The sequence below is a fragment of the Aphelocoma coerulescens genome, chromosome 18 (genome assembly GCF_041296385.1).
Source record: "Aphelocoma coerulescens isolate FSJ_1873_10779 chromosome 18, UR_Acoe_1.0, whole genome shotgun sequence".
In the NCBI taxonomy this organism is placed as follows: Eukaryota; Metazoa; Chordata; class Aves; order Passeriformes; family Corvidae; genus Aphelocoma; species Aphelocoma coerulescens.
Window position 1 is genome coordinate 3,233,506 of NC_091031.1, and position 19,345 is coordinate 3,252,850.

The window sequence follows — 19,345 nt, forward strand, 5'->3', positions numbered from 1 at the left end:
CCTGGCTCTCTCCCTGCCATGGTCCCAGCCCTGCCAAGCTGCCTTTCTCCAGCACACTGGCTTGCTGCCCTCCAACCCTTCCCGCCGTCTGCTGTGTCCTTAGCTGTGGATTTGACACTGGTGTCTGGAGCCAGTTTTCCCTTCCCCAGCTCCCGAAGGAGTCATATCCTGGGAAGGGCAGCCCACCCAGCACTCGGAGCAGAGTTTTCCAGGTGTGGGGCGCAGAGGGGCTGGGGGTGCAGGGAAGGGAGGAGGAACAGAGGGGCAGGAGCAGGGCTGGCTGCCACCCCTGCCCCAGTGGTGAATGGGAGCCACCAGCTCAGGGACTGGGGACAGACGGGTGGAAGCAGAAGAAGGGAAAGGAGGAAAAAAGCGGGGAATAGAGGGAAAGTGGGGAAATAAAGGGAAAGGGTGAAAGGAGAGGCAAGAACGGGGAAAGGAGGGATAGAGGGAGGTGAGCGGGGGTGGGGGGGAGAGAGAAAGAAGGGGTGGATGGAGGGGGAGGGAAGAAGGGGAGGATGGAGAAAGGGAAGGAGGGATAAAGGGAGGGAGGGAACGGGGGCATGGAGGGGAGGGAGAGGTGGGCTGGCCCCGCCGGCGCCATGTGATGCCCTCTCCTCCCCGGGCTCTCCCGGCGCGGCGCGGAGCGGAGCGGAGCGGAGTGGAGCATCCCCGGGGCCGCCGGCCGCGTCCCGCAGCGGAGCAGCGCCCGCGGGGCCGGTGAGTGCCGGGACCGGGATGAGGAGGGGAGGGCTGGGGCTCCTTCCCGTGTCCGGGCCAGGCTGCCCCGGGAACGGGGGGGAAACGGGCCAGGAGGTGGCTTCGTGGGGGTTCTGAATTTAATGTAAACCCCTGAAAGTTTAAAGCCGAGGGAAGAGGGATCTGGGTGCGGAGGCGCAGGGCTCAAGGCAGGTATCCCTGTGCTTTCCATATTCCCCTTGGAGTGGGAACCGGCCGGGGGGGCGGCGCGGGCACCGCCCCGGGCAGCATCCGCCGCATCCCCAGCACGGTTCCGGAGCGCAGCGAACCCCGGCAGGCGCAGCCGGACCCGGCGAGGTGCCCAGGTGAGGTGCCCGTGTGCCGTGCCCGTGTGCCCTGCCTGGGGACCGGCACCACTCGGGCGGCGGCGTTTGGCTTCGCCCGATTCCCGACGGAAGCACCTTAGCACGAGGAAGCCGGAAAATCCCGGCGCTTCATCCATGGGCTTTTCCCCTCCAGGCTGCTCAAACAGAGGCCATCTCTTGGGCACTGAGAGCATCCCCGTCCTCAGCGGCGAGTTTTGAACGTTTTGCTGAGGAACGGATGTGTATTTTTCCCAGGGAATATAAAATCTGCGGGCAGTCAGGCTGTGACTGTTTTCCAGTGTAGCAAACCCCTTGGAGAGGGGAGTGTGAATTGAGCGAGACTATCTGAGAAAAACCTGACCTGGTTCTTAAGTGAAGTAAAGTGCCGGGGGGGTGAGGGGAAAGGCTGGATCATGTGTTATCATATGAACAGGGAACGGGGACATGGAGCCTGTCCTCACTCCTGCACGCGCTCCTTATTCACAGCCTGGGGAAGGTGACGAAATGTGAAATGTGGTGGTTCAGCCGCCGCGGGGAGCAGGGAGGGTCTGACACGTCCTTTGGCTCTTGATTAATTGCCGGGCATTTCATAAAACTTCATCAGCCCCTGACGCGGGATGCTTTTTGCAGCTTTTAGGGTTGGGGCTTCCAGGCACGGAGCAAGCAGGAGCTCCTCAGGGGTGCCCGGGGAGCGGGTCTGACCTCGGCACCGCTGTCAGCACTGTGTATCTCCCAAATCCCCCTGGGGGAGAGGAGGCCTCGTCGGAGCTCGTCGGTGCCTGCATGGTCCAGGTGAGCCTTTGGAAGGGGCAGCAAGAATGGTGCATTCCTTGAAGATAGCACTGCTTCAGCAAGACCACTGCAAAGGACTATTTCAGCTAAAAAAGAGCATTTCTGCTGAGTTTCCTGCAGCAGCAGGGAGTGCTGGTGGCATGACCCAGGCTGGCAGCTTTGCTGGAGGAGCGTTCCCATGTTTCCATCACTGCTGCCCTTTTCTTTCACAAGTGCCTCATGTCTGGGCTCCTTTCAGAGGCTCCTCTGCCGCTGTTTTAGAAGAACATTTCAGTCTGTCACGCCGTGACCCAGGTAAAAAGCCAAAGGGCAGGAGACTGGCTCCCAGCAGCCCATCCTGTGCCATCACACCTTCCCCTCAGGCTGCCCCATGTGACATCCAGGGGACAGAAATGTCCCTGTGTGGGGGTTTCTCCGATCCCTTGCTGTGTTCTTGTAGCTGTTGAATATATTCATTGAGCTGAATGAATTCCCACCTGGCAGCATCCATAGCACAGCTTTTGCAGCTTCAGCTTTATTTATGGAGAGGGGAGGGAATATGAAATACAAAAGAGAAATAATGCACAAGCCTGCAGAGATTTCAATGGTATCAGCGAACTGTGCAAGGCTGGAGTGAGAACCGGGAAGCTTTTCCTAAATCGGCTGGGAAGATTCAAACCCCCAGGTTTAACATGGCATTTTTAAAATAACATTTGACCTAGACCCCATCATCTAGTTATCCAGGGATCTTAATCTCACTGAAATTAAAGAGAGGTTGGTTTCTAGGTGTGCTCTAGAAAGATGGTTTGGAGTCTGGGTCACACTGATTTTTAAAGATGTATAGTCACAACTTCAGATATTTGTAGTAAAATATTTACTGGCAAAATGTAATTTGTCAAAGGACAGCACACATGCTATCAACGGGCTCAGAAAATGGGTTGTTACAGATGAGTAGAATTTGTGTAGGGTCGTTTAGGAAGACAGGAATTACAGTTTTTCTGTTATTAATGAGGGAGATATCATTGCTTATCAGTGAAAACCCTCGTTAGAGCAGTGTCAAGGCTGCACCAAGGGCATTTTTAGAGCAGCACAGCAGATGCACCCACTGACCCAGGATGACTTCTGGATAATTCATTTTCCCACCCAGTGCCCATCCAGTGCTGCTTGGTAACATCCCCATCCGCAGGGAGCAGAGACTCAGGTCTGCCAGGGCAGGACCTGGCTCACTCTCAAAACCCTACAGGTGGCCCTGGCTTCTTCCTGGGAGACATGAAATGATTATGACAGATGTTCCTTCTCCCGGCAGCAGCTCTGGCTGGGAATATCAGGTCGGATGTAGGTGGCAGGAGAGGTGCTGGTGGGTGGGTGCCACAGGAACAAGAACCTGGTGGTACAAAGGGAATGACAGAGGAGTGCAGGCAGAGACCAGGTACACACAGCCAGGCCAAGCTTCACCTGGGCATAGATGCTGGCCTGGGGGAAGGATGGAGAAGAGTGAGACCAAGTCCATTTCCTGCCTGTTCCCACAGACTTTCCCGGGATGTGGCTGCACTTTCCTGTGCTGAGCAGGACAGCTGAGCCCATGGCCTCCTGACCAGCTCATGGTGCCTGTGCCTGTTCTCAGGCTGCTCCATGTCATGCATGGGTTTTCCTGCCCTGTCTGCTGGGACGTTTACTGTTAAATACTGGAATTGGTAACAAATCTTGCTAAAATCTGGGTGGTAGAAAGTTTAGTGCCTTCAGTGATGTATAAATACTTGTTATGTACATTAATATTCCTGATTATTAAGCCCAACAAGCTGCACAAAGCAAAGACCTTTCCTATGTGAAAATGGGACCAAACTTTATTGGCTGCTCAGCATCAGACCTGAGGAGTTGTGCTTGAAGACATCACCAACAGCTTCCATGGAGCTGTGTCCCAAATGCTTGAGCAAAGCCAGATGCAGCAGCTGCTGGCTTTGGTCACTGGGTTTAGTGGCAGCCACAAGTGTCACCAGGTTATGAAGTCGTTTGCAGGAGGTGTGGATGACACAGCCCTTGTGCGCTTTCTTTATGCCATCATTTCGCCGCTCAAGGCTTTGCAGTACAACCGGTTTCTAAGCAGGGAAGAGGGAGTGCAATCTCCTGGCTAACAAGGCACTGCTCCCTGCTATCCATCATCTTTAATCACACCGAGGGCACATTGGGCAGGCTGCACGGTCTCTGCAGCCGTGGCCAGCACGTGCAGCCTGCCCAGTGTGCCGCTTGTCTGCAGCCCTCAGTGCTCGGAGAGCCCAGGGCCCTCGGGGGATTTCTGCCTTTCTCTCATTTATCACTCTGAAAATGTTCATAAAACCCCTCCAGCTGACAGCACTGGCAAGAAGAGTGCGAGTGGAGGAAGAGCTGTGGTTTCCTGCCTCCCCAGCTCAGGTACCCACTAACACAGGGCAGTGCAAGAGCTTTAATTAGCTCTTGATGCTATTGTTACCTCCCAGCATGCTTAATTTAGCTCAAGCTGGCATGCACTGATCGTTAAGGGGAAAAGAAGGAACCGAGGGTGTTGGCCCCTCTCTGCTGAGCAGCCTCAGCTCCTGAGCCTGGGCTTTACCTGGGGCTTTTCGTAGACCTTCTGCCGCGATAAAAGTTTACAGCCCAGACATATTTCATGCACAGCTCTTGAGGTGCTTACATTGAATTTGGGGGCTGTATTCACACCCACTTCCGTTTAAAATAACATCAGTATCTTACAGAAGAGGTGCTTGACTACTTCAATCATTACCTGCCTTGCTGCTGGAAGGACACAGAAACCTTGAAAAGCTGCAAGAAAGAGGATTATTCTCCCCTTTTAATCTACAAGGCTATTGTAGGACTTTGTGCCAACTTAAATGATACTTGGAAGTGAAAAAGGACCGGCTATTAAAGCCTTAATAGCCCACCAGAGCAGCCCAACCTCGGTGCTGCAGTGAATGGATGTGCACAGCTGAGCCAGCTGCTCTCCCTTATCTCTGGGTCTATCCCAGAGGAGAGCAGAGGAAACCACAATGCTGCAGCCTGAACAGGGTCACTGGATCGCTGGGTTACTGCAGTTCATGTGTTTGGGATCTAAAGCACGAGCCATAATGTACCTCAGGCAGAGGTTAATGGGAAGGCACCACTCCCATGGCAGCGAGGTTTCTGCAGCTCCTCTAGCACAGTCCCCAGCTGGTTTGCTTTGCAGCGTTAGATATTTCCCTCTTTTATTTGGCTTTTGCAGCTCTTTGTAGGGTATTGAAACCAGCAGTTTGACTCAGGTCCCTGACTGTGAGCATTCTAACACACTGTGAGTAGGAGAATTCTGTGTCAGATTTGGGGGGGAGAGAGGACATTGGGAAGGGCTCAAAGACACGGCTCAGCTATTGTTAGGGTTGTAAACTTTGAACAGATATATATATATGTTAGACCTGGAGAGCTGGACGTGGGGGTGTGAGCAATACTTCAAGCTCAGAGCTTTTGCTCCTGTTTCCCTCTTGAGAAATGCACTTTGTGTAATGCTTTTCTACAACACCCCAGGGTAGGAGCTGCCAGCACATGAATGCAGAGACCTGCCTGCCATCTGCCTGTCCCTGTGTCCCAGCTCCCTGCAGCTCTCCTGCGAGTCGGTCAGAGGGGGAGAGCTGAGGCTGTGCCCTCTCTTCAGGTCCTGCCTGTTTCCAAAGCCATCCCCGTTCCAGCTTCTCCCAGACCATCCAGCAGCTGAAGCATCCATCAAGGACCCTCATTCTTACAGCTGATCTGCCAGCACTGCTCTTCCCACCTTCAGCCCCATCACAGGGGCCCCACTTGCCAAAGCATCACTTCAGCTGGGGTTAACAGAGGTAAGAGCCTGAAACACCAAGGAAAAAGGAGACACGTGGGTGGGATGGGTTCTATAAAAGTTTTGTGGGGGATATCTGTGGATCCAGAAGGACCACGTGAATGAGACTGACTGTACACACACGGGCTGTGCCAGCAGTGTGTGAACCAGGACCATCAGGGCTGTTTGGTCGATGATTTTATTTGCTGGAAGTTGCTGGCTTCATCCAAAGCCATTAGTGTGAAAGAACTGGAGCAGAGCCATCACTCCAGCAAGTGCAGCAGCGTGGCGGAGGTGGCCTGTTTGGGAAAGGGTCTGGTGTGAGTGCTGGGGTGGGAAATAAATCTCATTTGCTGCTCCTTTGACCTTGGGAATATCATTTATCTCCTTATATTTGGTGCTGGAGCTGAGGTGGGCTCAGTTATCAGTAACAACTCTCTCTGCAAACCTGACCCAGGCAAAAGGGCAGGGTTTGAGCAGTCCACAGCAAAAAGGCTGGTGTGGGATAAAGAAGGAGAGGGAAGTGGGTCAGCCTCGGGGATTCAAGTTATGGTGCTTCTCTACAGCATATCCATCACTCTTGCGCTGCCATAGCAGGATTTTTTCACCAAACTGTAAAAAATAACTCTGGCAAGAAATGAAGCACAGGAAGTGCTAGGGAAAAGAGGACTTCTCAGAAAAATTATGTAAGACAAGTTTAAGAGAGAAAATCCCAAGTAATCTCATTACCAGAACCAGTCAGTGGTGAGCCTTGCAGTGTGTGAGCTCACACATCATTTCTTACTGATTATTTATCAGGTGTTCCTTGTGTGTGATGACAAGCACAAAATTAATAGGTTTGTTATTGCTGTGGCTCAATCTAGGCTTAAATAACTCATAACCAGCCTTGTTTTTATTCATTTGTTTATTTTTAAACCCTCCCTGGAGAGCCTGTGAGCCCAGTGTGCCCATTGATCCAGAGCTGCCGTGTCTATCCGTCAGTAATGGCAGTGCTGCGCTGCTGCTCCCAGCTGAGGGGAAGCTTTCAGCCCAGTATTGATCCCTTTGAAGTTTGTTTGCTTGTAGTCACAGTTACAAGCCCTTGTTCAAACTGCCATGAGATGGGCTGTTTTATTTCTTAATATCAGGCTAAACCTCCTCCACATCAAAAGGATTTATTTCTGCACTTAATTTTTCCAACAAGTATTTTCTCTCTCAGAAATTGAGCTGACATTTCTGTGTGACACTAATGCAGCTCTTAAAGCTGCCTGGTGTATTTCTGTCTCCACATGTGCCAGTGGAGGTGGTAGGTGCCAGCAGCCCAGGACAGGGCACCTGGGAACCCTGTGGAACAGCTCCAACCCATATCCTCTGCGGGAATTTCCTTCTCAACGTACCAGTGCAGGATTCACTGCTTTTCCCTGCTCTCTTCAGCTACTGTATGGAACCAGAGCAGCCCTGTGTTCCTCTCCTGCCTGCAGCACACCTTTTCCAAGCTTCAGAAAGGACTGTTCCTTCCCAAGCAGTAATTCCAAAACCAAAACTATCTTTCCCGGTTGCCCAGTTTTTCAGGTCAGGTTTGTGGAGCTGCTTCTCCTGCAATCCCAGATGGAGCCGTGGGTGCTGCCCTCACCATCTCCTCCTCTTCCTCTCCTCAGCTGTGGTTAAAGTCATCTCCCCATGTGCTCCTCACACCAGTCCAACTCTCTCTGCCAACCCACAGAGCACCAGTTCAGCTGGGCTCAGGCTGCATCCTGCACACCCCATTTTGGAACTGAAGCATTTTGCACCCTTTGGGTGCTCCATGAGCTCACTGGGATCATTCTGTTTCACCAGGGTTATTAACAACCAAATCAGCCTTTTCTGGATTTGCACCTGAGGGAGCCAGGGTGAGTTGTGCTGTCTGAAGGAGAGTGACAGTGCAGTGGTGGCCTCGGCACAGTCCTGCCTGCCTGAGCACTGCCAGCTCTGAGAAGTTTTGTTCTGAAAGAGCTGCTCTCCTTGACCTATTTTATTTTTTTTGCCCACATCCATGGCCTGTGTTGTGTCCTGAGAAAGGGATCACACTGCTCGAAGGCCCTTTATTTTTAGCCAGCCCAATTTCTTGTTGCAGCTTAGTGGGGGCTGGTCCTTTCAGTTCAGCTCCATCACAGCTCACGCTCTCCTGCATTTGATTGCTCCTACCCAGGTCCCTGATGTTCTTTGTACATCCATTGCTTACTCAGTGGGCTTCCTACTCCCCTTTCACCAGCTTCATTCCTTCTCCTTTATGTTCTGCTCAACCTCTCCCACTACTCCAGATCCATGGCTGAATCTCTGATTTCCTTTGGCCCTTGGCTTGCAGCATGGACCAGGCATCCACAGCCACAGGCCACCAGGCTTGTCCTGGATCTCAGCACCCCTCCACAAACAAACCCTTACCTCCCATCTGCTCTGATAACCTTGGCAGTGCTTCTCTTCCTCCCACATGTCAGGAAATTGGAAATGATGCCACATAAAAATCAATGGCTTGGCCCTGCTCCTTCTGCCTTTACCTAGGGCAGGAGGGAGCTGCTGTTTTCTGGTGAACTCAGAGCAGTGATTTATTGATGTGACCCTTCCTGTCCAGGCAGTTGACCAGTGATATATTCATTTTTATCAGCCCATCCACATAGCCCAGAGCAGCGGCTTGTGCTTGGCATTAGGTCACAGATGTGGGCTCAGAAATCTGGCCAGGATATTTTCTTTCTGTGACTGTGCAGCAATAGGTAAGGACTTACTCCTAGATCTGGGTGAACTGTGTTAGAAACAATACTCATTTCATTTCCCAAAGGGTTCAGGCCTAGCAAGGGCCATGTGCAGCTTCCATCAGAAACTGTTTCTCCAAGACAAGGAGAAATTCATTATAATGACAGCAGATTGCATTGCAGACCGCCCTTATTATTCCCTGGACTACTACCAGAAGGCACAGTGTGATCGAAGGAGCAGGAACAGTTCTAAGGTTCTATTTCTTGGAAATCTTTGGGGCTCAGTTCATTTAATTTAAAATCCAGCTCCTGTTGGAAACCAAACAGCCATAGGAAGCATAACACAATTGATAAAGGTCATTGTGAACTAAATCCTTCCTGATAATCAAGCCAGTTCCTGTTGTTGTCCTTGAAAAACCTTTCACTTGGGAGCCCTGTGAACTCTCCAGGCACTGGACCTGGGGAAAGTTTGTTTCAAGCAGACATTCTGCACCATCCCTGCCCCTGTCACAACAGCCTGGATTCTATGTGCCAGCGAGGCAGTAATAGGCGTCAGTCTCTAATGTATCCGTGATTTCATGGAGATTGAAGTGTGAGAGGAAAAAGGAATGAGGCAATTGAGAGGTGCAGCTCTGACGCCCAATCCCTGCCCCTGCTGCTCGTGTCACACCAACAGAAATGAGACCAAATGGGTCTATTTTCCAGTGCCTGATGTTGGTGGACAACAAATCACAGGAAATACTTCATTATTTCCCTCTGAGTGGCTTTATCTGGACCTTCACATACTCCCTACTATGATTTTTGGCTCATTATTAACGAAAATGTGCAGGGAGGATGGTTGTTGATGATACATGAGCCAAGAATAGATTCCAGCTCCTTTTACCATTTTGGCACCAAAATGCCAAGAGGGATGAGACACCCTGTAGTAAATGCTGTTCATTTTCAGGCAGCAACTAGAAAATATGGCTCTGGCTGAGCTAGGGAAAAGAATGGATGAGCCAGAGGATCTGTGTTTTGACTGTTTGATTGCTGAATCCAATGGGAATCTATAGAGATGGGAAATGGCATATTTCCTGGAAATGGCAGGTGCAGGGCTGATGTGCTTCTCTGCCCCATAACCACCAGTTTCTTCTTTAGCTGCTGCCTCCTAATTCTTCAGGGAAAAAAGAATCTGAGCATCCTCTCAGCACTTCATTCCTTGCTCCCCTAGCAGGGAGGTATTCCTCCTGGGAACACATCCTACTTTTCTTTAGCTGAGGGAAGCATTAAATAACAACACTGAAAATGAGGCTGGTTAGCAAAGCCAAAGGTGGAGGGAAAGCTTGCAGGACTGTGAGCTGGAACACTTGCTTGGGCTGTCTGGAGACAGCAATCCCCTTCCTGTAGGCTGGAACCTTCTGGGAAAAGGCAAAGTGTGAACACAGGAAGAGCCAAATCCTTAATTTCATATGGAAGAGAATTGTCAAAGCTGTTGCAGCCTTGAGGGTGCAAGTACATCTTCTTCCTACCAAGATGTATTTGCCTGCTTTGGACTTGGGGTCGGATGCGATAATTAAAGACTCTCTCTCCCTCTCTGTCTTTCACTCAAGAATTTGATTATCTTCCAGCGGCATTCCCTGCTCTTCTCTCTTATTGCTGCCCAGAGCAGTGAGCTGGAGGGGCACACAGACCTTGGATGTTGCATCTGTTCAGTAAATGCCATTCTTTGGACTCCACAGTAACTACAAGTTTCCTTAATGTTAATCCAAATGAAACTGCTGCAAATCCAGCCCAGGACAGGTGTGGGGAGCTGTGGATTTGGGAGACAGAAGTGCTGGGGATGGACACTGCAAGAGCTCAGAGCTCCCCAGAGTGCTGGAGCAGCAAGAAACCTCTCTCAGCATCATCTATTCGCTTACATCATGAGGGAATTATAGTACAGCATTATCCTTGGAGGCTTTCAGGTGTAAAAGTACAAACTGTGAGGACTTTTGACATCTCTGAGTGTCACTGTAAGCAAGTGAGAATTAATATATTTGCATCTGAGGCACTAGAAAAAAACACCCTCATCCAGTCTGCTCCACCGTGTTGGAACAGGGAGTTGTCATCTCCTGAGCCAGGCAGAATTTGTGTCTGTGATTTAATCACTAAACCCACCACCTTTACTGCAGTGATAACAGCAACAGTACTTCTCTTCCAAGCAGTCTGTTCACCAAGGGAGCACAGGAGTGATGGAGCCACTCTTGAGGGTGTGAAACAAAGCTAGTGCAGTTCTAAAGGGAGTCCAAGGAAGATGCAGCCTGCTTCTCGAGTCAGTAGCTTTTGTTGTCTAGCTGAATTTAGATATTTTTTCCTTATTTCTTGCAGTGCTGAATAGCAGCAAAATGTGCCTTGGAAAATATACGTGACACGGCACTTACCTGTGATTCATTCTGCCTTTATAGCGGCAGTCAGCAGCACTATCTGCTCCTTGCTTCTCCACACAAGACTATCTCTCACACATCTTTTTCCTTCTTGGTCTTATCCCTTTAATCTTTTGTTGCTGTGGTTTTTTCCCCCCCATACTAATCTAACTTTTTCTCCACTGCACCAAGATCTCTGATTTCTGGTGCTATTTTATCAGTCTGCAGGGCATCATAGGAACTGCTAATTTCCTCAAAGTAGCAAATGTGCAATAAAATAATAATAATAAAAAAAAGATGACATACGTAAGTGACATGGGGGTGAGGGAAGGTTTTCCTGTAATGTTTGCCCAGGGCCTGGCTGCAGCTCTCTGTCCCCATTTCCCCACCTCTCTCCAAAGCACAAGGTGGGAGTGGGTAGGGAGGGTACTGGCAGCTCTGGCAAGAGCAATAAAAAAAAAAAGGCTGATTATTATGTCATGCCACTCCGCTTCGAATTGTTTGATGATGTCATAAACATAGCATGGCTTTTGCAAAATTAGCATGATCTCCTAGTGGGTAAATCTACCCTGGAAGTGGAAAAATGGCAATGTTGGAGGGGAGTGGGACGGTGATGGGAGCTGCTCAGGGCTGGGGGATGGCCCAGCAGTTATGAGCAGCTTTGTTGATCCCTGAGTGCGGTGTCCATGATCCTCAGCAGCTCCTGTGCCGGGAACTGGCAGCGCTTGATAAGGCTCTGCGCATAGATAAGATGCTGCGGTTCAGCTCCATCCTTGGGGGGATCAGTGCCAGCTCTGGCTGGAGCAGCAGGAATTCACCTGCAGCAAATCCAACACAAGCCAAGGAGCTGCTCCCGGCCCGTCCATGCTGTGCCATTCCCACATCCCAAGCCGCGGGTCGGCGCGGGGCGGCAGTAGGGTGGGATTTGGTTCAAACTCTCCGTCTGTCAGTGATTGTTCTAATGGCTCCTTTCAGCTCAGCCTACACAAACAATTCAGGGCAGAGCTTTGGCACCCCTGCTCCCCGTGCCGAGGGCTCCTCCCGTGTCCCGCAGCTGCTCCCAGGCCCCCGATGCTGTTGGGAATGAGCGCCTGCAGCAGGAAGGCGCTGACCCTGCTCAGCAGCGTGTTCGCCGTCTGCGGCCTCGGCCTCCTGGGCATCTCCGTCAGCACTGATTACTGGCTCTACCTGGAGGAGGGCATCGTCCAGCCCCAAAACCAGACAGCCGAGATCAAGCTGTCGCTGCACTCAGGGCTCTGGAGGGTCTGCTTTCTGGCAGGTATGGTCTCCCAGCCAAAAATATCCCCTTGGTTTGTTGTGTGTCAGTGCCATCCAGCAGGAAAGGGGCAAGAAAAAGGGGATTTTTAGAGTCTCTGCCCATCTCTGCTTCCAAACTCAGGCACAACCTTTGGCAAGCAATATCATTGCCTCATGCCCGACTTTAACAGTCCAAAGCATAAATGTGCCTTTGCATACAGGCTTTGGTGAGTTTGCTGCTGCCCTGCCAGGCCCCCTGCCCTGTTCCAGAGCTGCAGCCATGATGCCTTGGGCAGCAGCTAAAAACTTTCCAATTCATCCCTGCAAAATTTAGATTCAGGTCAGCTGGACCAGTCCCTCTGTCTGTGCCAAGTTTGATGAAGCAACTTGGCTGCAGGGACAAAGTTGAATAGAACCCAAGGGAACAGTAATCTCAAAGTGACCAATCTGAAATGTCACAAAGTTTCAACCGCTTTGGAAAAGTCAGGGGAGAACTGAGGAGTTCTGATATCTCCCCTGGGGTGACCTTAAACGCTCTGGCTTCAGGATTCACATTTTTATCTGTCTGCCGCAGGTGAGGAGCGTGGCCGGTGCTTCACCATCGAATATGTGATGCCCATGAACATCCAGCTGACATCTGAATCCACAATCAATGTCCTGAGTAAGTGGTTTGATGGGGTTCCATCCTTTACATCCTGCAAAGCACCAAGGGGTCACTAAGGAACCTCCCCAAGAAATCCCATTTGTGTCCTTGCCGAAGAAGCTCTGAGTTCCTCGACAGTGCTGCCACACAAGGATGCAACTACATTTTTTACTATGGGAATTACCCAGTGTGCTCCTAAGCTTTTGGGGACATCCCTTTCTAATGGCAGGATGCCCATGGAGGCTCTAAGCTGTACAATTTCCTGTCACTGGCTATTCAGCACTAATGTTCATCGCAGTGTTTGGCTTTTTAGTCTCTTCTCCATAATTTGCAGCTGTTTTTATTCCCTAGCAATTTTGCCCATTATATCGCAAGATGAATTAAGGATGGAGTGTCACAACTCTCATGATGAATTCTGCAGTCATTTCTGATTTAATAAACAGAAGTGTTCTGCAAACACTTAACCAGTGAAGCTAGAGAAAAATGCAGGTTCTGATGGTTTCCTATGCAACACTCCACACAGGAACCCTCAGAAATGCAAACACCATGGAGGTGAGACACTGCCACAGTGCCCAGAGATTCTGTGGATGCTCCATCCCTGGAAGTGTTCAAGGCCAGGTTGGATGGGGCCTGGAGCAACCTGGGACAATGGAAGGTGTCCCTGCCCATGGCAGAGAGTTGGAACGTAAGGTCCCTTCCAACCCAAACCATTCTATGATTCCATAATTCTATGTTTTACTCAGCTCATTAGCAAGGAGAGAAACCCAGATAGAACATGGTCCGAGCAGGAGGACTGGAGCCCTCTCACCCAGCTAAGCCCATTTCTTGCACTATTTAGGGAATACTAACCTGTTCTCACTTCCCTCTGCTCCTCTCTCCACAGAGATGATCCGCTCAGCCACCCCCTTCCCTCTGGTCAGCCTCTTCTTCATGTTCATCGGCTTCATCCTGAGCAACATTGGCCACATCCGGCCTCACAGGACCATCCTCGCCTTCGTCTCGGGGATATTCTTCATCCTGTCAGGTGAGTTTTGCAAGCCAGGTTTTTTCCTGACAGCCCTTGAGCATGGAACTCGTTTGCTTTGGTAGCTGCTGGTGCTCTCCTAACCTGCCCTGGTGACTCCTTGTTGGAGTCATCACTCCCAGCTCAGCCCCACAGCCTGATCAGCCTTTGTGGGATGGATGCAGAGCTCATTTGTGGAAATGAGGGGAAAGGCCCCCACCACTCATGCAGGAGCAGGTGCTGGGGGAGAGGATGCTTCTCGTGGAACATCAGTCACAGGAGAGATCTGCAACTTCAAACTGCTCAGTTGGGCTGTGTGTACATGAGAAAAGTGAATGTTTTATTTATGGTGTGGTGCGAATGCTAAACAAATAGCTGTGACAGCTGAGCTTTGAAGCAGCTCCTGCTGGAGCCAGCTCCCTCCTCCCAGTGCACACAGACTTCCCTGAACAGGGAATGTTTGACTGGAATGAGAGGAGTGCCCTGGGTTAGCGCAGCAGGAGTGCAGCTCCTTTACCCAGTTATTACAAGCACACTTCCACAATTTTTTTACCTTCCCCCAAAAGTCAGGCCTTCAAGAAGGTGCTTCTTCAGTAGCTTCATCCCTGAAGTGTTCCCCACTGTCCTTCTCCAGGTCTGTCACTGGTGGTGGGGCTGGTCCTCTATATATCCAGCATTAACGACGAGATGCTCAACAGGACCAAGGACTCGGAGTCGTTCTTCAATTACAAATATGGGTGGTCCTTTGCCTTCTCTGCCATCTCGTTCCTTCTCACAGAGGTACCACATCCCTGCAACAAGCACATCCCATTCCCAGGGGTGGGCAGATTGAGGCTTTTTGGCAAAAAGAGGGCTCAGATGGGGTTTAAGGGAGGGCTGTGAGGGCAGAGGGGTAATACATAGCATGAAGGGGACGTATGGGGGGACAGACCCACCCTGGAGAACTAGTGGGGCATTTGATCACAATTTGATGCTGAGCATGAAAAGCAGAGGAGGAGATGTGGTTGTGCCACATTATTTACTGCACAGATCCAAGGCATGGGGCAGGGAAGTAATGGCCCTCGGGTGCTTTTGAGCATCAGCAGCAGTGCAAAAAAAGGCAATTTCTATTTTGTCCTGTTTGGGTGGTGGTGCAGAAGGCAGCCATGGGCAGGGAGGGCCTCAGGCCATGTCTCTGTCCCGCAGAGTGCCGGGGTGATGTCCGTGTACCTGTTCATGAAGCGCTACACGGCCGAGGACCTCTACCGACCCCACCCTGGCTTCTACCGGCCCCGCTTGAGCAACTGCTCCGACTACTCAGGGCAGTTCCTGCACCCAGACGCGTGGGGACGGGGCCGCAGCCCCTCGGACATCTCCAGCGAGGCGTCCCTGCAGATGAACAGTAACTACCCAGCCCTGCTCAAGTGCCCCGACTACGACCAGATGTCCTCGTCCCCGTGTTGAGCCCCACCGGCCCCACGCCCACTCCAATGGTCGCCACATCCCGACTCCGTTTGTCTTTTTTTAGGCCACTATTTCAGGCCAATTCTCTATTTATAGGAGCGTAAATATAACCAGAGAGATTGGTTATATAACCAGTAGTGTAACCTAGAGAATTGGGATATATCCCTTTCTTTGTTTTTTGGGTTGTTTTACTCCTCTCTGCATAACTAAGAATCTCTCCAAAGTCCTCTTCTCTCAGCTCATCCCGCTGAGCAAACAGCAGTTCTGCCTGGGGGATAAATCCAGGGCTGGACTCAAGAGCAGGAAAAAGAAAATAGAGTAGAACTAAAGAAAAAACGGTGTATTTTTTTGGTGTAGGTAGGTAGGCTGCTACAGTTTGTGTATTCAACTGTATCATTGAATTCTGTATTTACTGGCCTGAGCGCCAGCAGGCATAAAAGATTCGTATAACTTTCCAAGAAGTAACCAGCATTAGAAAAATAGAAATTTCATCTCGACTGAACACTTACTGATTGGTATCTCTCACTGCTGGATATCACTTCCAACCAGGCTGGAATGGGAAATAGCCATCCTTCGATGAGATCTCATCAGGCTTGGACATGAGCAGGTTTTTGTTCCTCTGTGGCCACTTGCAAACTGTTGCTTAAAAATCCCATGTTAGACTGGAGGCACCCTGGGGTGCTGGGCTTCAGGGGTGGCTCCAGCACACAAATTTCCTCTGCCATCCTACAGACAGGAGGTCTGAAGTGTCAATGGGAGAATTTCAGTGCAGCATTGAGTGGAAAACAACCTACAGCTTTCCCGTGGGAAACATTAAGTGAAGGATTTAGGAAAAATTGTGGCCAGAAGTTATTTCAGTGAAAGGCAAGATCCCAAACTGGTGTAAAGTGATGTGGCTGAGATTATTGATACAAGTCCACTGCTGCAAAGTAGTTGGCTTATATTACATTTTGGCAAGAAAATGGTATTTTTGCTGCTTTTGTGTGTGTGTACATAAACTTTATTTTGAGGTTTTAAGTTTTAAAATTTCATTTGATGCTTTGGCATTTTGGCCCTAGCCAGCTGCCAGGGGAGAGCATCACTGGTGGAAAACAAAGGGCAGGGAAGTAAAAAGCTGTGATCCCTTGTGCGAGCCCCAGCTTGTCGCCTTGCAGGAGAAAGAGCTTTGTCCAAACTTTATTTCTGTTCTCATTATTTTAAACCATTCTGAAAACTTCCCTTCTGCAAAACAAAACCATCTGGGGATTTGTGGTATATTTGAGCTTGTTTTGTCTTACTGTTAATTAAAAGAAATAGAATATACACAGTTTTAACCTCATTTGTAGCACACTGTGTAATGGATGTTGCACCTCTTCGTTGTTATTATTTAATATTATTATTTGCTATTAAATATTTATTATATATAAACTCCTCCAAAGTAGGGGCCAAGTCCTGGTGCAGCACCACTGTTTGCATCCATTACAACACCCATTCCACAGGACATCGCTGCAGGAGTATATCCAGCTAGCTCTGGAACAGGATTATTCCTCCCCAGTTCCTCCAGATAAGCAAGTAATGCATCTCTAGTTATATCTGGGTAGACTCCTGATTTGTAAAATTTTAAAATCAGGGCATCTTTTTGTAGACACAGTTCTATTTACCCTCAGTTTCTGTATGACCCACAAGCATGACCCTCTCACTTAAGTCCCTGTTTTTAAGTGACAGGTTGGCTGCTGGGAAGGTTCAAGCACTAAAGCACAACCCAGCCCCACCATCGAGAAACAAATCTGCTGTTCCTTACCTGGCCCAGCCTGATAAACCATCAGTTTTTCATCAGGATCTCCATATTCAGTGTGAATTTGGCTCCAAAAAAGCACTGGAGTTCACAAGCAATCATTTTGAGTTTCCCAGGGCCTGGTCTGGTTTGCTGGGCTTGATGCTGGTGATTTTTGGTGGCTCAAAGGCTATTGCCTTTGCATGTTGCCCTTGATGGATCCTTATATTCTCAGTCCTTCTTGGGAGGGAGATGTTTAGGATCACCAAAACTGCTGATGCCCTGAGGCACAAGGGCTCTCCCATGGCCACACTCTTGCACACTGGGGAGTCATCTTGTGGATTAATCCTGTGCAGCATCATGAGATGTCCCTGTCCCCAAGTGGAATTTTCCTTTGCACTGATTAAACACAGAATTACTCATTTTATAAATTAAAATGTTTGCCTATACAAGTAGGAGAAATTAGAAAAACTTCATGGATTCCTCAAGGCCCCAGAAGGTTTAGCAGAGTCTAGGGGCGAATTAGAAAAGTAATTATTTTAATTCATTGGACAGATTCATTGAAGAGATTCTCATCATGTGGCTGCCTTTGTGAGCCTGGGAGTTCACACATTCACTTAGTGAGCAAAAGTGCAGGACTGCCAGAAGAAATCTGTTAAAATAAATGTTTGCTGCTGGTTCAGTAAATGCATATTTTGGGTAGGAAAATGTGGTGTTTGCAAAGCATCGGCAGCAATGGTTGTGCCTCTGGGTGCTGTTCTGTCCCGCCCAAAGTGCCTGGTATGGCAGCAGCTCTCTATATGGATGGCTGTGGGCCTCTTAATGCAGTTAGCACACCGTCATGGACTGTGGAGAAACTCTTCCAGAGCCTTTGGTAGACGTGACCTGGGTGAGGAGCTGGGGAGAGCTCATGGACTGTGGAGAAACTCTTCCAGAGCCTTTGGTAGACGTGACCTGGGTGAGGAGCTGGGGAGAGCCCAGCCACCCTGCCAGGCCCACCTGTCCCAAGAACCACCCTGGAGCTGCAGTTCTCCAAGCAATAACTGCTTAGTAAATACATGCAGCACCCCCTTAGGACACCTATTAATAATTTTATCACCTCTTCTGGTCACCCGGCATGGTTTCACCCCACATCTTTCCTTCTTGATGAATAACACTCAGTTACCTCCTTCAGTCTTTCTCCTGCCCACTTCAGTGATGGCCTTTCACTGTGTTCTGTGTCTGGTGCTTTGACTGCAAATAAAGAAAAAGTGGAGTTTGAGGGTAAGCTACCTATTAAATTAGAGGTTTTACCCCTATGAGTCCTTAAACTGACCCCATGGGATGAGCCAAGCCCCCCCCAGACCCGTGGGAAGGTGACTGTTGTCTGACATTGGACAGAAAATGGTTTGCACTTAGAAGCAAAAAAATCTTGTTTTGCATGAATGACTAACTGGTGTCAGAGTCTGTCTGCACATGGCTGTGTCTCCTTGAACTACAGCATCAGAGCGAGTTACTGGGGTTAAGGGTTAAATAAAGCCTGAACCAGGTGTAGTTCCCTGCTCCAGGTGCTGCTCAGGCCTGCAGCAGGTAAAGCATTTCTGTCCCTGGATCACCCAGCCTCCCACAGACACACCTCCCTCAGCCTGGGTGTCCTGTGGATCCACGGCAAGGGGATGGATGGATGGATGGATGGATGGATGGATGGATGGATGGATGGATGGATGGTGACTGAGGAAATGGCATGTGGGAGGTGAGTGAACCCCCAGCTCAGGGGAGGCTGGTTGAAGAGGTGGATGCTCTGAGATCTTCTCAGGGAACTCCCAGGAGCCACCTTCCCCCTCTGTGTTTGGGGTTTTTAAATCAAATCCCCTTCCTGTAAGCCCATAGAGGCATTTTGTGGTCTGTATCTCCTGAGACATGAAAGCTCCTCTGCCAGCATCCCCAGGACTCTTCTCGTTCCCCCTTACACCACAACACTTGCATGGTCCCAGGTGCGATGCAGCCCTGGTGGGAACCATTTTCCTATTAGTAGTGTCCTGAAAACCCTTACTGAACGATGGTGTGTGGATGCAAGAGGTTCATTAAAGACCAATCACAAGCAGTAATGAAGTGGCCAAGAATAATAAGGTTGTGCTGGCTCTTATTCTCCTGCAATTGCTGCTGGAGCAGCTTGAAGCTCCAGAGCCCTTTCTTGCAAAGTGAAAAGAATACGATTATATATAAAAATTAACACATAGGTGCAGATGACCTGCCCTCCTTGCAGCTACAGTGGCAGTGGGTACGAGGAGCCACTGGGAAGGTTCAGGTGAGGCAGGAGACCCTGTGGAACCCCCCTCAGGGCAGGGATGCAGACTAAGAGCCCGGCTGAGCTGGTGAAGCTGCTGGTGTGGTAAGATGAGGTTTGGGCAGATATTTTGGGGCAAGCTGGTGCTGCTCTTGCCCAGGAGGGGGGCATGGAGCTGTTGGTCAAGTAGGCAGGGGGAGAGAAAATCCTTCTGCTGGGGAAGCCCCAGATGAACTTTGCTGTTGCAT

General features: G+C 50.0%; 1 protein-coding gene across 7 annotated transcripts; it reads left to right on the plus strand.

Moving 5' to 3' along the window:
- The first annotated feature begins 630 nt into the window (after window positions 1-630).
- CACNG5 (calcium voltage-gated channel auxiliary subunit gamma 5) lies at window positions 631-16,383 on the plus strand. Of its 7 annotated transcripts, none has more exons than XM_069032955.1 (8): window positions 631-720; window positions 1,695-1,856; window positions 5,364-5,668; window positions 11,708-12,011; window positions 12,564-12,650; window positions 13,516-13,656; window positions 14,270-14,415; window positions 14,821-16,383. In XM_069032955.1, exons 4-8 carry the CDS (start codon window positions 11,804-11,806, stop codon window positions 15,076-15,078), a joined length of 840 nt encoding a protein of 279 aa, XP_068889056.1. In that variant the 5' UTR covers window positions 631-720; window positions 1,695-1,856; window positions 5,364-5,668; window positions 11,708-11,803; the 3' UTR covers window positions 15,079-16,383. The 7 variants fall into 7 exon arrangements, with proteins under 7 accessions (XP_068889056.1, XP_068889061.1, XP_068889060.1 ...); XM_069032960.1 differs by having other exon boundaries at window positions 11,787-12,011; XM_069032959.1 differs by having other exon boundaries at window positions 5,491-5,668.
- The last annotated feature ends 2,962 nt before the right edge of the window (window positions 16,384-19,345 follow it).